General features: G+C 48.7%; 2 protein-coding genes across 2 annotated transcripts; one reads left to right on the top strand and one right to left on the bottom strand.

Annotated features, from left to right (window-relative positions):
• Positions 1-2,949: 2,949 nt before the first annotated feature.
• Positions 2,950-11,597, bottom strand: PLEKHJ1 (pleckstrin homology domain containing J1). The gene is made up of 6 exons (XM_068661528.1): positions 11,417-11,597; positions 10,544-10,611; positions 8,816-8,882; positions 6,968-7,058; positions 6,696-6,759; positions 2,950-6,012 (listed from the first exon to the last, which is right to left on the bottom strand). The coding sequence occupies exons 1-6, from the start codon at positions 11,508-11,510 to the stop codon at positions 5,947-5,949; spliced, it is 450 nt and encodes a 149-aa protein (XP_068517629.1). The 5' UTR covers positions 11,511-11,597; the 3' UTR covers positions 2,950-5,946.
• SF3A2 (splicing factor 3a subunit 2) lies at positions 11,503-16,601 on the top strand. Its single transcript, XM_068661526.1, has 9 exons — positions 11,503-11,657; positions 12,019-12,189; positions 12,682-12,753; positions 13,058-13,104; positions 13,557-13,666; positions 14,315-14,364; positions 14,760-14,900; positions 15,408-15,476; positions 16,119-16,601. The coding sequence occupies exons 2-9, from the start codon at positions 12,064-12,066 to the stop codon at positions 16,449-16,451; spliced, it is 948 nt and encodes a 315-aa protein (XP_068517627.1). The 5' UTR covers positions 11,503-11,657; positions 12,019-12,063; the 3' UTR covers positions 16,452-16,601.
• Positions 16,602-17,116: the final 515 nt, after the last annotated feature.

Raw genomic sequence — 17,116 nt, 5'->3', positions numbered from 1 at the left:
GAGTGGTTTGATTCTTCTGGGATTGTGTATTGAGAAGGCAGCATCTGCTCCCCAACACGTTATATTCCTACTTGGAAGAGTGCCCTTGTGTGACAACAGGGCAGGGAGAGCGTCAGTGGATGTGGGGCTGGCATCCACCCCTGGACAGGCGTAGCTTCATCCACGTGTTGTTTGTTTGTTTTGTGGGATGTGGAGTTGCTGTGGTCAGTTTGAGGGCCAGCACGAGCTTTGATCTTGTCTAGTTGGTGCAGGGGGCCCACCTCTTTGTGACTCCCATGGCTACATCCACAGGCCTGGCCCGGCAGTGCTGGGACCCTTGAGAAGCTCCTGCAGCAGGGGCTTGCTGCCCCGAGTCCTTCCCAAATGCACCGTAGCTGTGGAATGGGCTCCTCATGTCTCAGAGGCCTTGCACCCTAGAGTTCCCATAGTCAAGGTTTTGCCACGTTGCTGGAGGAGGAGGCTGCCAGCCCTGCAGCTTGGCCCTGAGCTGCCCGTCTGCTTGGGGCTCCCCTATGGCCCGCGTTGGTCCCGATCCCCTCCGAGCACCAGTGGGGACGTGCCAGGGCCGCTGGTGCTGATAGTTAGGGCTTGGTAGTTTGTCCCAGTACTGATGCAAGGTTGATTGAGTGTGACCCGTTTGCTTTTTGTGTTGAAACCGGTCTTTTTAATACAGGGTATGGAAACCTAAAGATTCTTGACAAATATTTTTTCTCAGAAGGAGTTGTCCCAATTCACCAGGTGGTTTTATTGAGAAGTTCTGCTTTTATTGTTTTGCCTGAGCCAAAAGCATTAGGAGGACTAAGCTTTGGGAGCTCCCAATGATGATTTCTTCAGTTAAGAAGTGGACATTGTACAGTGGACTGCAAACCAACAATAATGTGTTTCAAAATCATGATGTTTGGGGAGAAGAAACTAGACAGTGTTTTTGTGAACTATCTTTGCAGCACTGAGGAAAAATCACAAGAATTGGATTTTTTTGAAGCACAGATGTCTAGTAAGTGTACAAAAGTATTTGAAGTTTTATGGCTGTTAAGGTTTTTCCTCTGTTTGCTCCAACATTTCCATAGCGTGCATATGAGGTTTTCATTGAAAGATGAATTACCAGTTTTTAAAATTTTATTGTGCCATATTTTATTTATCCTTATGCATTATAAATATATAAATACCTATTTAGACTGAATATCACAGTAAAAGATGCTATTATTGTGAACTTCAGGGTTTAAACCCAAAGTAAAAAAAAATTGGAAATACTCCTCCACTGTATTTGCTGTTTGTGATCATCTTTCTGCAGATGTTTCTTAAGTTCTTAGAGTTCAAAAATGAAATAACTTCCTAAAATTCAAGGTTTTACAGTACTAACCCTGAAGTTCTCAAGTTTGTGATTTATTATTTTTAAGGTACATCTGGTTGCTTTTTCTGGTGCAGTCAAATCGTTCTTTAGAAAGGTCTTGTTTCTGGAGTTAATGAGGGAAAAAGGTGGAATGGGTTGATCCATCCTGCTTGGCTTTTTTAACCTATTAATCTTTTAAGTGATCAATCTCAAATTAAAAAATGATTTCTTAGGTCTCTGTTCTACTTAAACTTTTTAGGAGTGGGAGCCTGCCCTCGCTGAGTGGGACTTTGATGGGGAAAGCAGTAGATTATGAGGTTGCTGTTGCTCAGGAATTGATTAGTAAACTTTTAACTACTAATAAAAATCCATTTTTCAATGGATTTTTTAAAAAAACCCATTTTCTTAGAACAGTGATATGGGATGTTTCCTAGTGAATAGGAACTAGTTTATATAATTTAGCCTATTAAACTGAATTATTTAAAATTCAAACTTCCCCTAATTTATCTTTTTTTTTATACCAGTAAGTTGTCCTGTCATTCCTTTCATTCTTCCATAGAACTAGTGTGAATTCTTCTGGTGTGTATATATGTATGTATAATATATATATTTCCATCCTGCCTTTCTAATTTTCCACAATGTAAGAGTTAGTTTTTTCTCCCCTCCCTTCACTTAATTAATTTCTTGTGTCTTTACCTTGATTTGTAATTGAAACAATGCTTTGAAGTTTTGTCTTTATATTAAAGTGTATGTATTTTAATACACCGTTACTGTTGTGGAGTTTCACTGCTTCAGCAGGAGATGGCAGTTGGTGCTTGTCAGTGGAAGCAAAGCGCCGTGTCCTGGGCTGTGGCTCTGGGCAGGGGTCAGGGCAGTCAGACCCCTGCTCCTCCCGAACTGAGCAACACACTCAGCTCTGTTGAAGTCGAGGACAGTTAAGCTCACAGGATTTAACATACCAGTAATGTTCCTAGTAGCAAAACCATCCTAGTGAAATTCCCTTTTCATCCTTTCATCTGGTTATTTCACCAATGTAACGGAACTGAAATTAGGTTGGCAATGGATTTTTTTCACTTTGGAAGTGATGGCCATAAAACTGGCTGAGCTAATTTTCTGTAGGATTTTTAACATGAGATGAAGACCTTGATTCCCCTAACACAGTCTGTGCAATATGGATGCTGCTTAAATGTAATGGTCTAGATGAGTTTTTAGATGTCGAAAACAGGTTGCAGCAATGGTCTGAGAAAGCTCATCCTTTTTGTATGTTTGTCTCTGAAGCTACTGCAGAGGGGCTGGCTCTGTTAGCAGAAGGCACGTAAAAACCCTGTTGTTGGAGACATCAGCAGCTGGCCTGGGATCAGGCACCCTCGCTGCCAACCAGCAATACCGCACCGTTCCTTGGGATGGGCCTGCAGGCAGTCATCCTGCTATCTTTCATCCAGGATTGCTGCTGCTTCTGCCTCCTGCATCTCAGCAGTGATGGTGCCAGGGTTTTGAGCCCCTGCTCCTGGGAGAGAGCCCTGCGCCTGCAGCCAGGCTGTGCAGAAAGCCCAGGATCTTGCTGTAGTCACCTGCCCTAGCATGGGCTCGGGTTCCTTGCTGCAGCTCTGACTGCCATAATGATTAAAACAAGTTTTTATTGGAAATGTTCATTGTACAACAGATAAACAGCTTCAGTACACTGTCAAGGAGCCTGTACCCAATGAACAGTGGAGCAGGCCCCTGGAATACAAAAAGCATAGTGAACAGATTATGAAAAATGAACAGTTGTCTATAAATCAAGAGCAGCGGATGCGGATCTCTAAAGTGTCTGGAAGTACCATCTTCCCTTACTCCTGACATCTATCCCAGTGTCCTAGCACTACTCTAACCATTGATCTAGCTAATTAAGTTACAGGGCCTGCACAGGCCCATGCAGCTCTTCACAGCATTTGTCTTACATTCACTTAGGAAATGTCATTGTTGCCTCTTAAATAAGTGTTGGGATTATCACTTGTGCACCCAACTGTTCCCCAGAACATCTAAATAAAATGCCCATTTTTATGTACAGTGAAGATGGTGGGTGTCACATCTACCTTCTGCAAGGTGCGTGGAGAAACTAGTGATAGTCTGGGAAGGCACACGGTAGAGAAGTGTTAGCTACTGAGGGTGGCAGGCAGGAACAGTGAACCTCACAATAGCACTGGAATTGTTTGCTGTAAATGACTGAATGTTGGCAGAATTCCCAGCTTTTGTTTATACGACTGCTGACTTTGCATATCGAAGCATTCACTAATGCCGAACCTGGGGGGAAAATGAGCTCGGAAACCTCTCTTGCCTGCAGCCTGGGTCACTCCTGGTGACCTGAGGCTGAATCTGGAGAGCTGTGATACCTCCTCTGCTCTGCTCAGCCAGAGCTGCAGAGGGGACTCCAGGCTGCAGTGCAGCTCCAGCGTGTACATTGGCCTGTAGCAAGCGACCAGATGGACGAGGCTTTGCTATCACAGTAAGTAAGGCTGCTGTGTACCCCACCAGTGTGCCCCTGCGCTGAGGTAAAGCAAAGTAGGCTCATGAGGATGAAAATGCACTTCAAAGTCATCTGAGGACACTAATTCCCTAAAGCACAAGCTTGTTCCTGCTCTTAATCCCTTGCTGCTGCTTCCATGAGAGTTGCCATCTGTCTTCAAACCTGCCCTATTTTCTGCTTCTACCCTGTATGCCCTCAGCTTACTGAACAAGACAGCTGCCCACTGCATATTTTTGGTAATTGCTGGAGTTAGCACCTGGAACCAGTGCAGGGAAAGGGGATATCTGGGAAGGGAAAGGAAAACCTTGGGCTTGAGGTTAAAAATAAAGCATCAGTGACATCTGCCGCTCTCCTGGTACCCAGCAGCTTGAGGTAAAGAGGGAAGGCCAGGCTACTAAAGCTTTTAGTATTGGCTTTTGTGTCTGCATTAATTCCCAAAGAGACCCAAAACTTCCTACCAAACCTCACTCAGAGCACAGGCTGCTCTCTCCCTACCTCATTTACCATGTACTGTTTAATTGCAGAGAACTTTCCTGCTAGCCAGGTGGAAAAAAACGCCAAAACCTGCACACCCCTTGCGCTGTGCTACTGGAAACCTCTTACTGCATTTACCTGCCCCAGGGGTGAGTAAAGTTCCTTCTGTCATCAGCCATCTGAAAATGCTTGAGGGGACTTTCCATAGGGCCTTTCGTTGTGGGACTGTCCAGTGGAGCTGCTGCAGGAGCCACCTCGTAGAGTGGAGTGTGACGAAAGAGGGGTCTTGAAGCTCTGGGCACATGTGGCAAGCACCTTCTGGCCTCCACCTCTGGCTGCAGTTTTCATTTTTGCAGTCACGGTGCTGGCTGCAAGTGCAGAGCCTTGAGGAGAGATGTTCCTTACTGCTAAAGGGATCTTCATTACAGGAGTCCCTGCAGCAGCAGCCCTTGCTCCCTGGCAGCTTGCTGTGACCCTGGCAGGTGCAGTTGTTTGGATCTTTCCCTGTAGCAGCTCACAAAGGGGTGAAAAGCTGCAGCAGAGTGTCAGGGAATGGAGTGCTAATGTACAGCTGTCCTACACTCTCTGGGCTTACCTTCTGCATACCCTGAAGCTCAAACATGCAGCCAAAGTGCACGTAGCAGTTCTTGTCTTTACAAGTCTCTCCAGCTGCCTTTCCTCTTTGGGAAGCTGAGAAATGGCACAGCTTAGCCCAGCCCCCAGTACTGCAGAGGGAGACAGGATCATAACAGATATTTCTCAGCCCTGTTTTTGCTCCCTTGTGCTTTACAGCTTTGTTCTCCACCTCATTTGTGAGAGCACTGTAATTGTCTGTGCCATGGGCTTCATCAATCCTCTAGAAATTAGTACCACCTGGCTAGAGAAAGGACAAAAAGAACACAACCCCAAAAGGCAGGTGTTAGTGCCTGCAAACACTGCTGCCTTGACACAGGGGGTGGGTGCCCCTTCCCCATTAGCTGTTGCTGTTCCTGGGCTGCTCCCTGTGTAACTAGAAGGCTTCCCCCTCCCTGCTGAACTGAAATGGCTTTGCAGTGAGCAGAAGGAGGATAGCAGGGTTAACCCTGCAAGCACAGAAATGCAATCAGCTGGAGCATCCTGTTATGGTAAAATGATGAACAACTCCTGGTGGCTCCTTTGGAGACTGCGGGAAGATCCTGAGCCAGAAAAGCTGAGTAGCTCCCTGCAGGAGAGGGACAGGGAGGAGGCTAGAGAGGGCTCAGAGCCTGCTCCAGAAGCTCCTGGTGAGAGAGACGTGAGCCCTTGCTGGAGGAAGGCAAGTGCTCAAGCTCTCTGTTCAGTCCCTGCCCCCTCTGCTCCTGCTTGGAGCCATGGTGGTTTTACTCCCACCGCTGCAGCAGCAGCCAGCCCAAGGTCACAGTCTGCACTGAGAAGTTAGACTCTGCCTGCCTGTATGGCTTGGGCAGAGCAGGAGAGGTGGGATTGTGCAATGAATTATCTTAAAAAAAAAAAAATCATAAAAAAATATTTGGCTAATAAATTAAAAAGTCAGTTGGTCACCACCGAATGGAAGGGTTGATCTTCCTCCTGGGGGAGCTCGGGTTTGACTCTGCAGGGAGAGCCTGTGGCCAGAGCCAGTTCAGCCCAAGCGTGGGGTTTATTGCTTGCGTGTTGCCAGCTGGAAGCGGGCTTCCTCAGAGATCCCGTACTGCTCCAGGGGGTCCTGCAGCAAGAGCACAGGAAGGCAGCAGTCAGACACAGACAAGACGGGAGGTGAGCAGGACCCTCCTTTTGCCAGGCTGCAGTCTGGCAGGCAGCAGGGCTAGGTGCCAATTCCAGCTACATGCTGGATTTACCCCGGTCTGCTGTCTGTAAGCAGTCACAGTCCATGGAGAGGATGCAGCGGATAACCAAGGTTCATGGACTGTATTCAGTCTGCTCTGGCACAGGAGCATACGGGTGAGTCACAGCTACCTGTTACCTCCAGAAGGGATGGTCCAGGTATCCTGGCAGAGGTGCGAGCAGTGTCTCAACTGATGGACACTCTTGATTTTGCCAGGTCTGCTCCTCCAGAACCGGAGGAGTCAGGGTTAGCCCAGGCCCAGCCTGTCTGGCTGCACACCCCAGGCTGCTCTGTGCTGCTTGTAACACACCGCGCTCAGGAACAGTCTCACGCACACACCCCAGCTGGACGCAGGCTGCTTGGCAGAGGAAGATTCTCGGGTGGCTGGGCCTGACTGCCTGCTGAGCCCACGGCTTCAAGATCTGACTTAATATGGCTCTGTCATACACGCTGCAGCCACCAGCCTTGTGTAGGACAGCTGGCACCAAGGCCAGGGATCACCAAACCCTGCTCCTTGGACTGGAGAGGGTTACCACCTGAAAAGCCAACCTCAAAGGACTCACCTTCCCTGTCATTTTCTGGATCTCATTCCGGTAGAAAATCAAGCTTCTCCTCATGAACTCATAGCTGTAAGAAAGGAACAGACCATGCAATGGGTTGGACAGAAAAGGATGTGGGGAAGTTTCGGGTGCTATTTAGAGCTGAAAGGAAGCTTGCCTGGGAGGAGAGAATTGCTTTCCGCCCTGGGTTCACCACAAACTAGTCCCAGAAAACAGCACAGGGCTGCAGCGTACATACAGCACAGTGCAGACCTTGCTCTATTGGCTCAGCCTACCTGGCTCGCTTGAGTGCCTCAATCCACTCCTGACACTGCTCTTCGCTGTCACATTCAAAGCAGTACTTCCTCTCTGGCTCCTCAATGAAACCTGCCACGGATAAGGAAAAGACATAAGGAAGGTCCTGGCAGAGCTGCCTGCACTCCAATGTCTCCCTCCCCAGCAACCACCAGACTCTGCCAGGCTGCAGTTAGTACCTTTGTTCAACAAAGATGATCTGTGAACAAGCTAGTGAGACAGGCATCTGTTCCCTCTTATCTTACCCTGGATGGTTTGGGATCACGTTCTTTCCCTGTTTGCAAAGAACAATGGCCCAGCCAAGCTTGCCTCTACACACTTGAAATCCAGTCTGCTGTTAGAAAGGCACTGGGAAAAGCACACAAGGTGCTAAACCCACCCCTCAACTGCCCCAGTCCCTCCACTGCTGGGCTCCTTATACCTAAACACCTTTCCCCATATGATTATGGTAAGGCAGCATGGGAGCGATGGTGGCCAGAGGTGCCTCATACAGCTCAGAAGCCCTTCACACTGCTCTTGACTGGAAGAGGTGCTTCCAAAAGTAACACCAGTTCTGGAGGCACTTCTCTGCTGCGCTTCCCAGGTGGCCCCGAACAGCTGCCTACAGCAAATGTAAGCTTAGAGCAGCCAAAAACTTCAGAGAGGAAAAAGCAGCTTCTCAGAGTGACAGCTCAGACCGGACAAATACGACCAGACTCAGGACTAAAACACCCTGAGTCCTTGCAAGCAGTCACCGGAGATGCAGTAATTGAAGTAGAAAATGGCCTGGAGGAAGTGATTTTGATATACGTAGAGGGCAGCCATCTGAGGAATCAAATCACACTCAGAGAAGGTAGTGACCTGTCTTTGCTTGAGGCTTTTGGGAATTTGGTGCTGTGCACAGTGGAAAGCAGTTCCCTGTGCAATTCCAATTCTTCACCAAGACAGAATCAGGACATCTAATTAATTACATTGTCCCCAGAGCTCTGCTCTTTAGTACACAGTTCACAGAGATCTAGGCTGCTGCTGAGAAATAACTGGGTCAGGCTGCACCAAACCCCTCAGGGCTGCCGTGCAGGGAAACAACCTGATACCAAGGGCGATCAGTTTCAACACCTTTCTCAGGAATCATCAGTCACCGGGGTTCCTGACAAACTTAAAGCCCCAGAAATTCAGAGCGGGACACTCACTGGTATGCTCAGGCTGCTTCGGTGCCAGAACACCATCTCTCCCAGCTGAAAGAGGAGGCGAGACTCTGCACAGAAAAGCAGCTGTGCCTGACAGCCAGGCCAAAAGATATGGGGATGGCCTTGGAGAAACATCCTGTTATTTTTGCCACATACCTCTTTCACAATGATTAGTTGTTGGATGAAAGGCTGCTTATAAAGGATGACACACCACAAGCCAGCTGGAGCCGCAGCTATCGCCACAAGGACAAACAGCGTGGCGGGAGGACTGGTGCTAGATTAGCCCAACAGATGGTTTATCTAAGGCTCACTTTTTTGATAAAATGCAATAGCACAGAAGCAGCAATCTGTCAATACCAAGCCTTCCTAGAGAGGGATTTCTACAAGCACTAAGCCATGGTCAGTCTGTTTTTACTGCTTCCCTCCTCACAAGCAGCTGTGCAAATCACAGACCATTTCAGCCAGCACTGAAATGCCACGGTCCTGGAGCACGGCAGCTCCACGGAAACAACTGGCAACTGAGGAGGAGGGGGCTGAGGAACACTAACCCTGCTGTCACCAGAGAAAGAGGCAAAAGCAGGAACAAAGCAGCCAAGCACCTCCTTTTTCAAAGCACGGCTTGCCATAAGGGGGACACGAAGGGAGCGCGAGCATAGAACTCACTGATCGAGAAGACGTTCTCCTCTTCTTTAGTGATCCTGCAGTGCTCCAGCAGCAGAGCTCCAATGGGCTGGAAAAGACCCAGAAAGGGGGTTCAACACATGCTGCCTATCAGCACCATAGGAACCCTATCAGCAGTGTTCTGAATCCAGAGTTCTCCCAGTGTTTTTTAAATGAGCTTTATAAGCTGACGGTACTTTGAAGGTAATTCAGGCTAACTGAATGAACGTTCAGTGTTCTTTTGGTCTGCTGATACGCTTTGCTGTACCAGTCTTCCCCATAGCACTCTGTGCACGTTAGATAGAGGTTACAGACTTGCTAAGCTTCACTCTGGGCTCAAACATTCATTTCTGTTTTTCATTTAGCATCCGAAGACACTGATTAAGTTTACTTCCTTGCACAATAAATCAAGCAAAGATGAACTATTTGCAATGACACACAGAAAGGCTAACATTTCACTTTGTAAGGGCAGGCTCGAAGCTTTGCAGGAGGTTAAGAACAGTGTGTCGATGAACTAGAACAGCTCGGGGTAAACAGACAAATGAGAAGTACGGTTTGCTAGCTAGTGCACACTGGGCAAGGACACAAGAACCAACGGGTGATACAAGCCATAAACAAAAGCAATCCACAAGTGAATTCTCTTGTCCAAACTAAACAAAATACGAGAGGCAAATAAGGCAGCAACCAAGATACTCAAAAATCTGTTTTAGTATGTATTTCTGTCACAACAGCTTTATATTCGCACTCACCACAGACCTGTGGAACTATTTTTGATGTGTTTGGTAACATCTCCCTTGCACTAAGACACGAGTGCTTATAAGCAACAACCCTCAGGACAGCAAGCAGCCGAGTGCTGCGGGGCAGCACCCCTGGGGTCTCGCACCACGTGAACAGGGAGTTGCAGCTGAATCTCTGCAGGACAGCAACTGCTCAGCTTTTGACCCTACCCGGAGAATTACGATTGCAGCTCCAGTGAAGTAACGAAGAGCAACTGCAGTTCAGTAGAAAAGAGTGTTTCTTAAAGGAGGAGTTTTTCAGGCTGAAATATTCATTGTGGCCTAAGTCTAAAAATGCCACTAAAAGCTTTCCACTTCCTTGTGTCAGCAGGCACACGGCACCTTTCTTCACACCCATTCTAATGATTACTTTCAGATTGATTTTCCAATGAGAGAATCTTTAGCAACACTTACTGAGGAATGCACTAAAAATGAATGGATCTCAGTAGTGGCAAAGCCAGAAACAGAACCTAAGCCCATCCCTCTCGTTCTCTTTTTTTTGACCTAACCAAGGCCTCTGCATGTCAGAAGTAATGACACCAACAGAGTATAGCCATGACAATTTCCCATTAAAAGCGAGCACCCCTTGCAAGAAAAAGTCCTGGTGTCGCAAATAAATAATGCCAGTTCTTTTCCCAGGAGAGCAATATAAGCTCTCCTCACAGTTTCACATGATAAAGCACAGGCCTACAAATAAACGTTACAGAGTCCATCTTTGGCAGTCAAGGGGTAATGGTTACATTTGAAAGCCTCATTCCAAGCTCCCATATGAGCCATCTGGGCGTGGTGTAGCTGGCAGCGCTCCTCACCCCTACGAGCTTTCACTGTGTCGCTGGGATAGGAAGCGAGGGTGCCACATCCCAGTGCTGGCAGCCTGCTGTCGTACCGTTTCACAAAGCACATGCCATCAGTTCACAGAAAAAGAAAGTGTGTGTGAAGAAAAGAGGCTCCGTACCTCCGCTTCATCTGTCCGAAAGTAGAAGAGAAAGTTGACAACGAGCTTCACGAGGCGTTTCTTTAGCACTGCAAAGGGAAACAAGAGCGTTGAGGCGGCAAGCCCGCAGCACAAGGCAGAGGGAAGCACCTGTGACCTCTGCAATGTGCCGGTTCCCCACACTGAAGGGGAAGCTCCCTTGGGGTTTGGACTCCTGCTGTGTTTTACCAGGCACGCTTGGGGTGTCAGAAGAAGGGGGGCATTCATCCCCCTGCTGCCCTCACAGCTACCCACCCCCCGCCCCCAAACCCTCCCTCTGCTCCTGCCTGCAGCCAGCATCCTTCTCCCATCTCCTCCTCTTGTCCCTGTCCCCAGCTTCACCGCAGCCCCAGCACCTCCCCTCCTGCTTCCCACTCCTCCCAGTCTGCTCCCAGTGCTGCCCCCCAGTCCCCCCAGCTCCCAAATCCTGCTCCTGCCGTACTACCAGCACCCCCAGCTCTGCCTGTCCAGATTTCCCAGTGCCCCACTTCTCATCCCCAGTACCACCCAGTCCTGCCCGAGCCCTACCCCAGGACCCTCCCTCAGCCTCCCCAGCCCTCCCCACGCAGTCCCAACTCCCCCATTCTGTTGCCCCCGACTCCTACCCCAGGCCCCCCCATCCAGCCCCCCCAACCCTACCCCAACACCCCCAGCGCCACTCCCCACTCTCATCCCAGCCCCATCCCAGCACCCCCAACCCCCCCCAGCCCTACCAACGCCCCCCCAGCCCCACCCCAGTGCCCCCCTCAGCCCCATCCCAGCATCTCCAGTGCCCCCCCCAGTCCCCCCCCAGCCCCCCCAGCGCCCCCGGCCCCGCCTCATTCCCCCCCCTCCAGCCGCGCCGCAGCCCCTCACCGCTGCCCTTCTTGGGCACCCGCATCAGGACCTCGGCCGCCTTCTCCGCGGGCTGCCGGGCCAGGCTCAGCAGCTCCCGCTCGTTGTAGCGCATGGCGAGGGCCCCGCGGCCCCCGGCCCCCGGCCGCGCCCGGACCCGCACCCGGACCCGGAAGCGCCGCGCCGGAAGCCGGAAGTCGTGTGGCGGGGGGAGGGAGGGAGCAGCGCGCGTGCGCGGCGCGGGAGCGGGGGGCGCGCGCCGGTACGGGGGGGGGCGGGGGGGGAGGGGGGGGTCTGAGCCTCGCTGAGGGGATGGGGGGGGGGGGTGAGCCTCTGAGGGGGGCGCTGAGCCTCGGTGGGCCCAGCGGGACGTTTTGGGGAGGAATTCATCGATCCTCCCAGAGCCGGGGGGGGGCTGGGCGGGGGGGGGGGTGTCCCTGGGGGCTTGTCCGGGTCCTGGGGGGGGGGTTGCGGCTGCTCAGGGGCTCGGCGGCTCGAGGCCTGCGCGGCCCGGGGCTGTGGCACCCTGAGTGTGTCCTGAGGCCTTGCCTGGGGCTGGGGATGGAGCCCGGCTGAGGGGAAGCTCGGGTTGTGGCTCACTTGGCTTTCTTGCATTTTTCCAGGCCCTTTCTTTCTCCTGAAGTAGCTAAAGCAAAGAAGTCCCCATCATGGATTTCCAGCACCGTCCCGGAGGTAAAACTGGAAGCGGAGGCGTCGCCTCTGCCTCAGAAAGCAACAGAGACCGCAGGGAGAGGCTTCGGCAGCTGGCTTTGGAAACCATTGACATCAACAAGGTGAGCCTGGGCCTCTGCGTGCTCGGCAAGGGGAGGGCATGCGGTGCCAGCCCCACAAGCTACGTGTGGGTCAGTTCAGGGCTTCACATCAGTGAAGTGGCTTGGAGGGCAAGAGGTTCGGTGGGGAGCTGTGGATTGGAGCAAATACTTCTGTTTCTGTTAATGTGGGATTTAAACAAGAAACATTTGTGGAAGGGCTAACCAGAGAGAAGCCAGCACTCACGTATTCAGGTAGCTGTTGTCATGTTATTTCAGTCTGCTCAGGACTGGTTTGTGTTTTGTTGTTCCTTGACTGCAGTTGGGTGTGCTGTTACCAATAAAAAAACTGCTATTGTCTCTATGTTTTCATAGTCCTAAAGCAGTGGTGTGCTAATAATTTAAACCTGTGAACTCAGTTCTTCCAGTGCGGGAGAAGTTCTGTTTTACATATTTTATTATTCTGTTGTTCTGGCATGTATCTTGCTTGTAACTTTTTAATAATTCTCTTCCTAGGACCCCTATTTTATGAAAAATCACTTGGGTTCTTATGAATGCAAGCTTTGTCTGACTCTACATAACAATGAGGTGAGTTGAACAGCTGCCTGTCTTGATCTCCACTGCAACAGATATTTTAGAATAATACTGGCTTCAAGTGCTAGAACCTGGGATGTGCTTGATGACTGATTGCTGAAGAGTTGATGGGTGGGTAGTGGCTTGTGTGTGTTCAGCATGACAGTTTCTGACAGTTCAGCAGTTGTGAGCAATCTGCAATTTTTGAGTAAGATTTCTCTATGCTAGGGACTAAAATATCCTTGTCAACGTGAAATGTAGCTTCTCATCCATGTCAAGTATCCTGTCTTTATTTAACTTTCTTCTGTCTTTTTTTTAGGGAAGCTACTTAGCACATACCCAGGGGAAGAAGCATCAGACCAATTTGTAAGTTAATCCCCGTTGTAGCTTTGTTCTCCATTACCTAGGCACATTGAAATCATGATTGTGAACACTTGTAAATCTTGAACTTGGTAGCATGTTGGGCTTGAATATTCTTTGACTGTTTGTTTCCTAGTGAAGAGTTTTGGTTTAGATGACTAGTTTGTGGAGTTCTTTCCGTTTTTTACTTCAAGAAGTTGTCTCAGCTCCATCTGGAGATTGGCACAAAGGTCATCCTAGGGGTGGATAAGATAATTGAGATGACAGCTTTTGGTCAGGGGAAGGCGTAGATAAAACTGACCTGCAGTGATGCACATGGAAGAGGAACAGTTTCACCAATATGCTTTCTGTAAAGTACTAAAATATTCCGTGGCATGGGATTCACACTGCTTTCTAGCCTATCCTTCAGAAATAAGTGCTACTAACCTTTTAATTTTGTGAATTTCAAATGAATTCAGGGCCCGTCGAGCTGCCAAGGAAGCTAAGGAAGCTCCTGCCCAGCCTGCACCAGAAAAAGTCAAAGTGGAAGTGAAGAAATTTGTGAAAATTGGACGACCGGGTTATAAAGGTACATCAGTAATGCCTGTCACAGCAGATACCTAATGCCTGCTGGAGCTTACTTGAAGTGCAGTGCTATGGATATGAATTATTAACTACTCTTTTTAGTAGATCTGTCCATAAATAAGATATGGGCTTATCTCATGATGTCCTTTATTGTTTAAATTACCCATGGAACATCTCTTTATTGCTGACAGTCGAGTGAGAACCATTTTAATAATAGATTGGTATGTCTAAGTCTTCAGCTATTATAATACTTGTGCAGGAAATGAAGGCACTGCTTCAGACTCTGTTCTCCATTTGTTGTGCTGTACCATCTTTCACTAATACTCACGAGTCACTTATTGGATGTATAGCTCAGGTCTTTTTTCTGAACTCCCCATTGTTTTGTTTTGGCCTTCAGTATGAAACTCGGCTGCTTTATCTCCCAGCTTTGTCTGCAGTGCACAGTGTGTCAGTGTCTTTGCCCCACAGCAACTGAATCTCAGTAGAGACCCACAGTAACTTTGGTTAAAGACAGTGTGGCGATTTATTTGATAAATGGGAAACAAAATCTCATAATATTTGTTGGTTGGAGCCTTGTGTCTTTCCTAGGGCAGAAGTAATATTGTTCTGACCCTTTTCTGTTACATGCTGAGCTTTCTTATTTTCTTTACAGTCACCAAACAGAGAGATCCAGAAACAGGCCAGCAAAGCCTGCTCTTCCAGGTAAGGTCACTGCTAAATTTTTTTTCTCTGGGTTACCCAAGTAAAACACTGGTAAATGATCAGTTCTTCTCAGGACAATAAATAATAAAATAAAATAAAATAAAATAAAATAAAATAAAATAAAATAAAATAAAATAAAATAAAATAAAATCTTTACCTAGCTAGTTTTCTGCTGATGATTGTGTCAAGTAAATGGAAGAATCCATGATTGCCGTTGTCCAGATGTTTTCTTTTGGTAGCGCTAAGTTGGGTGTGTGGTTTTTTGTTTGTATGTTTTTTGTTTGTTTGTTTTGGAGCTTCTCTCTAGACTTCTTTCATAGTTGAGGATTTTGTTCTGTATGATGGGGTGGTGAAAAGGGAATATTCTCCTAAATGCTGCAATAACATCCCAACAGATTGATTATCCAGAGATTGCAGAAAGCATCATGCCTCGCCATCGGTTCATGTCCGCATATGAACAAAGGATTGAGCCTCCTGATAGACGCTGGCAGTACCTTCTGATGGCAGCCGAGCCCTACGAAACCATAGCTTTCAAGGTAAGGTTTGGGATTGACTGATTATAGAGTTCCCTTCCCACATTTTCCAAGACATTAATTCCCTGTGATTGTCGTTATAGACTTGTACTGTTCTGGCCTTTGGGGGGGTTAATGGAGTGGAAAGGAGGGTCAAGAAGACGTGGCTGGAAGTTGTTAAACTCTGCTGAGAATTAGTGGAGGACTCTGGCATGAAAACTCGGTTCTGTGTTGAGCTCTGGGGAGCCGTTGAATTCTTGGTGTCTGGCACAGGAAGGAGCCTTCTGGGCTTTGCTTCTCATCCTTTGTGCAGATGTTAAGGGAGGTTTTTTTGCCAGCATACTTATCCTTGACCGATAGGGAAGTAACTTAATTCTTTCCTGCCCCCATCTCTATCTAATAACATCCGAGATGAGCACATCTCACAAGGCCTGGAATAGCTGTGCTTATCTTGCAGGCTCTAAAGCTAAAAAGGACCACTGAGCTAATCTGGTGGTGCTAATAATAGCTCCTTATTCTTTTTTGTTGCAGGTGCCAAGCAGAGAAATCGACAAAGCAGAAGGAAAGTTTTGGACGCACTGGAACAGGGAAACCAAACAGGTAGCTGGAGCATTGCAGCATCTTTCTTGAGGGTTGAAGAGGGAAAGGAGGGCTGAGCAGCCTGTGGGGACAGGCAGTGCAGGGAGAGCACACATCAGTTATGTCCATTTTGGCTTTGATGCTAAAGTCTTCACTTGTTCAGTGCAACTATGTAGTGATTCCTCCTGACAGAAGGATCTTCCTGTGTTCTTTGTGAAAATTTGATCAGAGAGGCAGAATCTTCTGAGTGAAACTTGCTGTCAGCAGCAGCAGAACAGTGCATAAATACACAACACTGCGTCCTCCATGTGGGCTGCTCGGTGCAGGCTTCCCGCGCAGTTGTCTGTGATGGTGTGGACATGCTCACCAGCTGTTGTGTGGGAGGACAGGGGATGAGTGCACGCTGGGGGATCCTGACCCCATCACATAAAGCTGAGCACTTGGAACAAGTTTTGTAGGAGTGCAGGTACTGGGCAGGTTTGGTGCAAGTCCATGAACATTAAGTAGAAAGCCAGCCGTGATCGGTGACACAGTTCAGGAGAGAACTGCACTTTGCTCCTGGAGGCCATGAGTGTGGACAGAGCAGCTGTTGTGTGATGGCGCAGTGTTGTCTTGAGCGTTAATTGTTCCCTTCTCTTTGTTTTTCTCCCTTCCCCTCCCCAGTTCTTCCTTCAATTCCACTTCAAAATGGAGAAGCCCCCAGCTCCTCCGAACCTCCCTCCAGGCCCTCCGACCGTGAAGCGGCCTCCTCCGCCTCCGCTGATGAACGGCTTGCCCCCACGGCCACCTCTGCCGGACTCCATGCCACCTCCTCCTCCGGGAGGCATGACTCTGCCTCCTATGCCTCCCTCTGGACCGGTGCCACCACCTCCAGTGCCACCTCAGTTGCCACCAGCACCTGGTGTACCTCCCCCTGCTCCTCTGCCCCCCATGATGAGACCTCCTCTCCCCACGGAGGGGCCAGGCACTATCCCTCCTCCACCTCCCTCCAACTGAAGCCCCTCTGGGACTTGGTCCCACTGGACTCCTCTGCCTCATACCTTTTTATATGCAGGTTACAATTGAGTCAGATAAACTTTTGTTTTGTATGCCTGTGATTTTGAGTAAATCCTGTAGGTTCATTAAAAGATTTTCAATTTTCCGTTCTCTATGTCTTCCTGTGTATTAGTTAAAAATGTTGCTGTGTGTTCAGTTTCTTTAGCCCTTAAACGTATAAAATGTTCCCAGTCTGGTTATATTTTGGAAGTTATCCAAGAGGAGACAAAGGGCTGGAAATCTCTAGGCACCTCGCCTTCAGTCAGCTACTTCTGATTGAAATAGTTGCATCGACCTCAGCTCAGCTGTGCTAGCTTAACACATTTCCCCACCATAGACTGCTTGATGTGTATCATAAATTACTGCCAGTTAATCAGTTGCTATTCAACTGAAGTCCTTTATGAAGCAGTTCATCTGGTGATTGGGAGACTTGTCATAGACACACTTAAAGGGTTTTATTACTGCGTTGCCAGTAATCCCGTTGGTGGGCAGAATGGAGGGCCAGCAAAATTTTCTACATGCAATTTTTCATCTTCCTGCCGAATTGCAGTTACAAGCAGAAGAGCGTTGCTCATGCTGAATCCAGAAACATTTCTCCTCCAGGCACTGGAGCACTGTACAGGAGC

This window comes from Anas acuta, chromosome 26 (genome assembly GCF_963932015.1).
Source record: "Anas acuta chromosome 26, bAnaAcu1.1, whole genome shotgun sequence".
NCBI classification, from domain to species: Eukaryota; Metazoa; Chordata; class Aves; order Anseriformes; family Anatidae; genus Anas; species Anas acuta.
Note: the sequence above shows the minus strand (reverse complement) of the source record. Positions and strands in the feature narration are given on the sequence as shown.